Here is a 9,311-nt window from a genome sequence, read left to right as displayed (position 1 = left end):
ATCTTCTGGATAATTTTTATTGTGCATTGTAGGACTAATGAAAGAATTACTAAAATTTGATTTTTTTCAGTTTCCTAAGTTAAAATATACTACTGTGAATGCTGATAGAGGGTAATAACTTATACAATCCATAAATGCTTTTGCAGAAATGATTATTTTTTTTAAACTTTCTTTGTGTGGATCATAAATTAGATTTATGAACCAAGCGTTGCTAGAGATCTCCTTATCCCAACAGAGGTATGGCCCTGATACTCCTAAAGGTATAAACCCCTATAGCTCCAGATAATGACAGACTAATGACAAGAAAAAGCTTTGTGTTGAGTGAAACTGCTTTCAACTTTGCTTCACACTTTGGTTAGACTTTGACATTAGGCTCAAAAAATATTTGTTTCATTTTCAAGCATTAATATAAAAGTAATGTGAGATACAGTTCCACACCAACTTCAGCACTATGGTTGCTCGCTATGGCTAACAAAGTTTACTTTATCACGCATCATTTGCTGAATTCCAAAGCTTCACTCTCCTTGCCGTTTGTACGCAGGCTGTGTCCACATGTTAAAATTCTGTTTTCAGACTTTAGGGTCAAAGTTGAAATTTGCACCTGTGTTCAAGACTAAACAACTATACCTGCGTCAAACTAAAAATAAATTCCCAAACACACAGACATAAAGGAAACATATCATAGAGTTCTGGCAGCACAGATAAAGCTTTTGGCATAGACTCTTTCATCCATCCCTTTACTTAAATTCAATTCACCAAGAAAAATAAGAGTTACAATGTTTTTATACAGACCAAGATTAAAATGGGACTATTAAAGAACTTTCTATCATATTTCATATAGATAGCATTTCAAAAAGATTTAAACACATCAAAGGAAGTCTCCCATCATTTATGAGCAGTGAGTAGATGCTCTACCCAGTCTTTATTCAACAAGTGCTATTCAGTGTTGAAAAGGGACATCAATCAGTAACAATGACCACTTTCATTTATGTGTAGTCTACTTAATGTGGCATACCAAACTCCTTGAAATGTTTTAATTAATTTGGGCCCAGACGTCATAGAACAGCTCTGCTACTGAGCACAGGTATTGGAAACCAGTAACCGGCATGCTGAAACCAGGCTTAAAGCTACAGTTAATGCTGGCCTGGCCTGTTTTGCCACACAGGTACACAAGGCATTAATGGTGAGTGTTTGGTTGATCCAAGGATTGATTAAACGCATGTAGGGGACAGCCAATCATAGGCAAAATATACAGTAATATATTTGCAAAAAAATAACATACCATTCAAGGAATCCAAATGATTAAAAATAAATTAAATGTAGTTTGCATACCTTGACAGGTTTCTGAACTAAATTATACAGAACTGTCAGAACTGAAAAATGTAAAACATATAAATCATATTTATTTTTTTAAACTGCCCATGAGCAAAATATGTGTTATAATATAAAAATTATTTAGATGGCACTACTGTACTACTAATACTAAAATGGCCTTTTCTGTTAAGCTGCCATTTTGGCAGTAATCCAATGAGTTTCTGACAAAGAACTGTGTACTGATCCATGTCCACACATTAGGTCAATACATAAAAGTTCTCAGCTAGGGTCAATTTGCATTTTAAATATTTTTTGAATAAATGGAGAAAATGGTGTGACTCAAGGGATAAGGACACATTTATGACTTATTTGCAAAGCTCTGCATGGGTAGAAAGAAAAATCTGGCCCTAGGACACCAGGCTTATGAAATTACATGGCAACTAAAAAAGTAACACTACTGCCCCCTGTTGACTACCTTTCCTGTAACGCTTGTTCATTCTTGACGTTTAGATAGCACAAATATAGGGTCACTAGAATGGGTTAGACAAATCTCCCAATTAATTTGTTCTATAATACTATGTAAATATTTTACCTGGAAGTGAAAAACATAACCTCAACTATATCTTGTAAGGCAAGATATAGTTGAGGTTATGTTTTTCACACAAACATTGCAACAGATGTTATGTTTTTCACACAAACATTGCAACAGAAACATAACAACTCGCACTGTTTTTCTTATCTGCTATGTCTAAAAGAGATAACTGAGGTGGCTTTTTCTCAGAATCTATGTACGTATTCAATTAATTTTTTGAGAGCAGATGAATATTAGTGGAGATTAAACCACAGAGAGACCTACATCTCAATCTCCATGTGCTGTGTTCTCCTCTTGTTGTTCTGGTGCTTGGTGAGTCCATATTTGAAGAACTCATAGACAGACCAGCTAATTGCAGTAGAGGGCATCTGGTAGATGACCCTTGCCTGGACTCCCTTGAAAAAGCCCTGCAGACTGCCCAGCCTGTAAACTGTCCGGAAGGCATAGGCCAGGCCCGAGATGTGTCTGTGGGCTCCTTGGCTTTTGCCAGAAGACAAGGAGCTAAGGGCTTGAGACTCTTGGGTGTTGAGTAGGGTCTTGCAGACGTCCAGAGGTGTAGTGGTTGCAGCTGCGATGGCTCCAGCCAAAGCTCCAGACAACATGTGGGATGAGGGATTGTACTGTCTGTGAGGGTTGAGCAGCTCCTGAAGGTATTCATAGGTCATAAAGTGCAGCGCCTGGAAGGGCACGTTCATGGTGAGCTGGGTGGTGTAACTTCGGTAGAACGCAGCAGGACCCTCTTTCGTCCACACGGCACGTACACAGTCCAACACACCACGGTAGGGCGAATTATACATCTGCATGCGCTGCTTCACAACTAGGGACAGATGGGTAGATGCATTCACGGTGGACAATCCCACATGTATCCAGGATTGGCAGTGCAAATGTGAGAAACAAGGAAAATCAGTGAAGCATTATCTACAGTAAAGCTGCAAAATAAATGTATTGTCAATAAGCATAGAAAGCTGTAGTGTGATATTCTAACAGCATTTTGTCAGACAGCTGCACAGCATCTAACAGCTGCACACAATGACTCTGACCAGTGTCCTTCTACTGACATGTTTAGGCAGGTGGACTACAAACAGCTGCAGAAAACCAACATGTGAAGAAGTGCAGAGGCCTACATGTGAAAATACTTAGCACAGGGGCTGCACCTATAAATTGTTTCACTGAAACTTGGGTACAGCAAACTTTGTTTTGAGAAAGAAAATGCCTAAATATCATCCCTAATTCTGTAGTCAAATGCAATTGGCACTGTGCTGTGAAATGTCACCCTTACCCTCAGCTGGGTTCATGGCTGCATCGTGGAGAAGTGTTGCCACACACCCAGCTGCACCTGAAACACACACAACTTAGAAATTACTGCGCTTTGTTGTAACATTGAAGAATATGAGAAGAAAATCAGGAGACCGGATTAAAGATGCACAGAAAAAGAAGGCAACAGCATTTCATTTGCAAAGTAAAAACCCTAAACTTCACTGCTTAACGTCTTAAAGCTGCAGAAGTGACTGAATTCTGAAGGGCAAACCTTAGCAAACAGAGACACCTAGTGGACAAGAACTTCAATGTTGCACTGAGGGACCTTATCCAAACTCATATGGTTTGAAACACAGAACCAACTGAGGACAGAGCAGATGAGATGGGAGAAAGAACTTACCCAACCTCCCACTAAACTGGAAAAAAGGAAGAGAGAGCACGGAGAACAAGAGATAAGGAAATGGTTGGCATTCTGGGCAAGATGTCCAAATTGAAACTAAAAACGAGTTACAGATAAACAATAGACCCCGGCCTTTTCTTGCACAATGGCTATTGTAAGAAAAGGCTCTGATTTGATTGCTTTTCAGCAAGGTTTAATGTGTGGCCAGGCCATATATGCTCTATACATGGCTGAAGCTGAGTAAGCAGGATCATAATGTTGGTCAAGTCTTACATATCAACTTATTTTTTCTCCCTAAGTGTTTATGTATGCATGTATTATGGTACCATTAGCCAAATGACTGTTTGCCCCTGGATGAATGACATCACTTAGAGTCTTTTTCAGTTTCTCATAGCAGGCAAAATAAAGGGCATGAGCAGGTCCTGCCCCAACTGCTGTTGCATTGAGCCCTCTCATTGGTCGCCAGAATCCCTCCGTGGCCACAATTCGCCGAAGAGCATCCATCACATTCTTGTAGCGGGCTGCAGGATCAGGCTGGAGGCTCTGCATTCGTGTCTGGAAAAAAATGTGCAAACCACCAGTGATATGAATATCTTTTGATATGTTTTTTCTGAAAGAAAAAAAAAAAAAAGAATACATAATGTAAGTCTTGCTGTATGTCTGCTTGTTAAGGATAATAGCAGGGTGGCAATGAAAAGGGTCGTGACTAAACTACAGTGGTAATAAGAGGTAAAATAAAGGGAAACGAGTGGTAAACGTGCGGTGGGTGCTGGTGTACGTGCACAACTGAATTGAAGGAAGTATGGAGTTACAAGCTCCAAGGTCACACAAACTGACTTCCTGCGAGCCCTTTTTCCAACTGACCCTCTAGCACACCTTTCTCTCTCTCTTTCCGCCCATGTACACTGATATAAATGATAGATAAACATTATTTAAAGGACAAGTGCAGAAGATCAGAGGTGCAGGCACCTGCTATTGGGTATGTAAAGAGGGGTTCCTAGGAATGGGCTGGCTGAAGTGTTCGTCTCTGTGGAAAAAGCAGCCACATAATCAATCCCAGAATACCAAACTCACAGCTGAATGAACAAATTTACCCCTTACTGTGTGTTCATGTCATGCACTAAAAAATATAATACAACCTCAAGTTACTCTAAGCTACAGCTGTGAAAAGTAGGGTCTGAGCCAAGTGGCTGACAGTGGTAAAAAGTGCAACAAGTATTTGAATCCGAAATGAATATGAGGGGATGGCTGTAGCTCCTTTGGTACAGCAGTTATCCATAAACCACAGGTTTCTCTTTCCCACATGTTGAAGTATAGCTGGAAAACAAGCTAAACTTCTCAGTAGTAGTCCTGTAAATGTGCCTACTACAACGATTTCCCCACGGGGAGCAAGTATAGTATATCAAATAAAACCAACTTGCTTTATGCATAGTACAAAAACTCTAGTCCTCTGCTTAGTCTGCTCTAGTCCTTATTTGTTCATGTCTATGTATACATGTATATAGCCCTTCACAACTAAGGATCTGATGTTTATAATAAAATTAAAATCGAGAAAAACAGTGACATGTGTGGATCCAGTAAACAATGTCCACCTTTGTTTGGAGGAAACAGAAGACCTTCAGGTTTCTTTCAGTGACAGGGGAGTCCATTCTATTCATTCATGCTCTGTACATTTAAGCAAACCAACAAATGCAACACATTTTAAATCTACAGGTAATTGCTGGGATTAAGGATACATTTATAGCAAATGACAGTCTATCCCAAACTTTAATTACACAAACGTTTCTTAAGTGAGACAATTAACACTTGAGACACGTATCGGAATAAAAGCTTTTGTTTGGTGGAGGGTCAAAATCTCTAAATACCACAGCCTTTACTGTATACAATAAGAAAAAAATGTTTAAATGTTTAATTTCTTTGCAATGTTTATCTCTCTGTTTGTGTATGTGAGGTAGACTTCATTTTGCTGAGTCACAATGTTCTAAATCTCCTGTGGCCCGTTTGGCAGGGTGCTGGAATCCATTAACAGTGTAACAGACCCGCCATTGACAATAAAAGCTCTGTAAACATTGGTCTTGTCCTGTTCAGGGCTGCCACAGAGTTGGACTACAGTTGGAAGAGAGGTTGGAAACATGAGCATATGACCAGATTTTTGGCTTGTCGTGAACAGCTGACTATACTAAGCTTATGCTTGGACTCCCTCTCTGGTCCGCTGCCTTTTGTACTTCGATGATTACTGCAAGGGCCCAAGTAGCTGACCTCTTGGGGACAACGGGCCATGCCTACCTATACATACTGACATTAATAAATGAATATAATTAGAAAACTGAAAAGATGTCATGATATGAATTGGCACAGTGACATTGCAAAAGTCCCTTTTCTTGTGATCAAGGCTTTTTTTTAAAGTTTTCATGTTATGTGACGCAAGAGGCCTGTTATTCAAAGAAACTACCACACTGTATGAAAGAAAGGAGGAACATGGTACCGAGGAAATTATGAAAGTACAATGCAATCAATCAATGTCAGGTAATTATGGCAAACATAGCATAAGTTACTAAAAACAACATTCATTTGATCCCCGGTTTGTAAACTTTGGACTCTTACGTGCTGAAGCACGGTTAATGTCGTTGTCGTTTATCACTTGTTACCTGCGTCAACTCGGTTACCGTTAGTCTCCTTACAGATGCTTGTGTGCATGCTCCTGTTTGACCCTGTTCAAGGTGAGCGTAATAATTAGCCTGTAGCCAACTTTAGTCCCGCTTAACCTATAATAGCATGCTAACAATTTAACGCTAGCGTGTACAACGCTATGTGAGTCGACTGACCTTGTCCTCACAGCCGTTAGCTCGGCAGCGTGTTTAGGTTAGCTAGCAAGCAAGCTAAGCTAATTAACACGTTGCTGGCTACAGCAACAATATCCACAAAACACAAGGAGGTCTGGGCAATGAAAGAACCCATCATTCATAAGAAGTTGGGAGTTAGCCACTGAGCTATGCTACCTTGACACAGTCGATGGGGAACATAAGGCAGTGCTCCATGATCCCAGCCACGGCTCCAGCCAACATGTGGGTGCTAATGGAAGCTCCCTGGGGCAAACCCTCATAGTCTGGTTCAGAGTCACCTGTTTCTGCATCTTGTGCAGTACAAACAATATCAACAGTCTGTAGTTCTGTCTCGCCTCCGATCCGGGGTGTCAGCCTTCCCAGGATACTTTCCGAAACTCCCCAGAATCTGCCGCCCAGCCATCGAACTTCTGTCCCGGCAGAGGCACCAGCAACCCCGGGATCATTGCTCGCAGTCTCCGCTGTCATCCGCCGCCTCCTGCCAAATCCATCTGCTTCCATGAGAAACCCGGTACAATGTTGAGTCTTGAGGCACACGGACAAGGGGTACTGCAGGTAGTTTCAGAACGTCAGTTCTGAAGTTTTACATTCTCCTAGAGTAGTTTCGGTTTAACAGTTGCTTCCCTTTTACACCATTCCCACACCGACTCTATCCTTCCCAACCAGAAGCCAAGCAAGGGAGGCCGAGGTTGACAAATACACAGCAAGCTCGAGCGCAGGGCCTCTATGAGGAAATCGATTTTGATTGGTTCCTGTAGCCGAGTCCCACTAACGCCATTGGTTAATAAACACGTCAATCGTGGTCGTATTTTTGGCGAAGACTTTAAACTGTCATGGAGCGCTCTGGTTGGGATTTCTATATGATAAACTGTGCGTCTGTGAAAGTTATCATAAGATACAGTTGTGGAGCAATGGTATAGAGGTGTTCAATTACTTATTTAGAAATAAATACATGAATATATAAAAACAAATGTAGTAATAAATAAATAAATAAATAAAAGCTTAGAAAATAGATAAATAATTAAGTGCATACATAAAGATGTCTAATTAATGTATATGTGCATTGCAATACTTTTACATTTATGTATTTTTACTTTCCTATTTTTATTTATTTACTTATGTATTCTGTATGTTATGCTAATGAGGTGGATGTTAATCACAACAAAGTAAAGCGGGATTGCCTCTGCTGCTTTCATGGATTGTGCTCTACTTCTTCTCTGTTGCTAATGGACCTAATGTTCACTGGGTCTGTTGGGAGCTAACCAATAGTAGCTTCTACAAGGCGACTCTGGCGCAGGGGATATGCCAAAAATCATATTACTGAGAAGCTGAGAAATTTACATTTACATTGACTTAAGTAACCAGGGGAAAGCTGATTGCTGATTGCTTTCTGTCATGTAAACGGTAGAGCTGCTTTACGAAATCAGTGTAGGGAATAAGGAAAACCGGATTTTCACAGGTAGATTTCTGTCACAGATCACAGATTTCGGCCTTCTCCAGCTGCGCATGTGCAACAAAAGGCTGTAAACAGGAACGCAGAGCTGAGTGATGGCTGTAGGCTGTCCCACTATTCACCCTGATTCATGATTGCAAACACAGATTTATAATTTCTACTTAATTTCTACTTAACTGTACTTGATACCTTCCACTCAAATGCAATCTTCAAAGATATTGTTTGCCTGTGGGTTTTGTGTGTTCTGTGGATGAAGAGTGGTCGTAACATTTCTCGGTTTCATTGTCACGTGTCGTTTCTGCATTTATGTATTTATGCATTTATTAGCTTGTAAGTAGCAACTTGGTTTTATATGTTTACATTCTAAGCCTGCAAGGGCTTTATTTTTAGTGTTATGCTTTTACCAACTGTTACATATGTTTATATGTTACTTTCTGAGTTCACATAAAGGAATCTATAAACCCAAATTGGAATTAATGTATCTCAAGTGTTTTTTGACGTTCTGTGATCACAGACCCATATTATTTTATTATTATTTATATATTATTTCCTCTTCTTTTATGGGCACCTGCAATGCACCTATTTCATTTACCTATTTCAAGGTACATTTTTTATTTCAAGATAACATTTTCAGAAATCTTGGTAAAATTGTTCAACAAATATTTACATTACATATATGTTGACAACATATACCACAAATGTGTTCCCATATCTGAATGGTTTGAAGCTTCCGATGTATGGGTAGGCATGGAAAACTGTCCACACCCAGACTACTGCTCTCGAAATCAGTTACCTTTACTGTTATATGACAAAATCTGCCATTAAGCTATTTTTGTTTTCCTTCATTATCTAAATTAGCTTCATTTTCTCTAAGATTACTCATACTCACTCAAGTGTCTTCACTGTGTACATTGTGTATGACTAAAGAACTTGACAACTAACTCTTCAATCAACACCTTTTATAGACTATGAGATTGGTATGTATTTATCAATAATTAGAAATGTTGAGAGGGCTAACATCTTCACCAGTGGACCTCTCTGCCTGCCGTCAAAGATTCCCATTTTTCTAGAAAATTAGATAATTGTGTTTTGGAGCGGCCCCGTTATAACATAATTGAATTTTCTCCTTTATTGCCTGGGAGAGCCTTTAAAGGCTGTAGTGTTGAATTTCTGCCGACAAAGGGGAATCAAGTGTTAATTTCTGCTTACAAGAACAAAATCTCCTGCTTCTGATCTAGTTATGGTTGATTGACTGTTGTCTGCAGACGTTTCTTAAAGGAAAACCATGCAGACAGCGTATGAGCATCATTTCTCTTCCCTGAAACTAATGCTATCCTAATACACAGAGGGAGAGGCATAGTAGGTCTAGCGGGAAACTCTAGATCACTGTAACACCTCATTTCATTCCCTCTACTAAGAGAGTGCACAATCTATATAAGGATTAGGAATTGT

General features: G+C 39.7%; 1 protein-coding gene across 4 annotated transcripts; it reads right to left on the bottom strand.

Moving 5' to 3' along the window:
* Positions 1-384: 384 nt before the first annotated feature.
* Positions 385-7,153, bottom strand: slc25a28 (solute carrier family 25 member 28). Of its 4 annotated transcripts, none has more exons than XR_010915490.1 (5): positions 6,563-7,153; positions 3,890-4,118; positions 3,186-3,242; positions 1,982-2,723; positions 385-1,926 (listed from the first exon to the last, which is right to left on the bottom strand). XR_010915490.1 is itself a non-coding variant. In XM_067520284.1 (5 exons), exons 2-5 carry the CDS (start codon positions 5,219-5,221, stop codon positions 2,167-2,169), a joined length of 909 nt encoding a protein of 302 aa, XP_067376385.1. In that variant the 5' UTR covers positions 5,222-5,228; positions 6,563-6,699; the 3' UTR covers positions 385-2,166. The 4 variants fall into 4 exon arrangements, 2 of the variants coding, with proteins under 2 accessions (XP_067376385.1, XP_067376368.1); XR_010915489.1 differs by having other exon boundaries at positions 2,033-2,723; XM_067520284.1 differs by adding an exon at positions 5,156-5,228 and having other exon boundaries at positions 385-2,723; positions 6,563-6,699.
* Positions 7,154-9,311: the final 2,158 nt, after the last annotated feature.

The sequence above is a fragment of the Channa argus genome, chromosome 1, assembly GCF_033026475.1.
Source record: "Channa argus isolate prfri chromosome 1, Channa argus male v1.0, whole genome shotgun sequence".
NCBI classification, from domain to species: Eukaryota; Metazoa; Chordata; class Actinopteri; order Anabantiformes; family Channidae; genus Channa; species Channa argus.
This window is presented reverse-complemented; position numbering and strand designations above follow the sequence as displayed.

What these genes read in the sequence shown, in the direction of transcription:
- slc25a28 (XM_067520267.1), bottom strand. Translation starts at nt 6,907, where the DNA reads ATGGAAGCAGATGGATTTGGCAGGAGGCGGCGGATGACAGCGGAGACT. An exon ending in TCCCCATCGACTGTGTCAAG is followed by an intron (nt 4,119 to 6,562) that starts GTAGCATAGCTC and finishes ATTTTTTTCCAG; the next exon opens with ACACGAATGCAGAGCCTCCA. An exon ending in AAACAGTCATTTGGCTAATG is followed by an intron (nt 3,243 to 3,889) that starts GTACCATAATAC and finishes TGTGTGTTTCAG; the next exon opens with GTGCAGCTGGGTGTGTGGCA.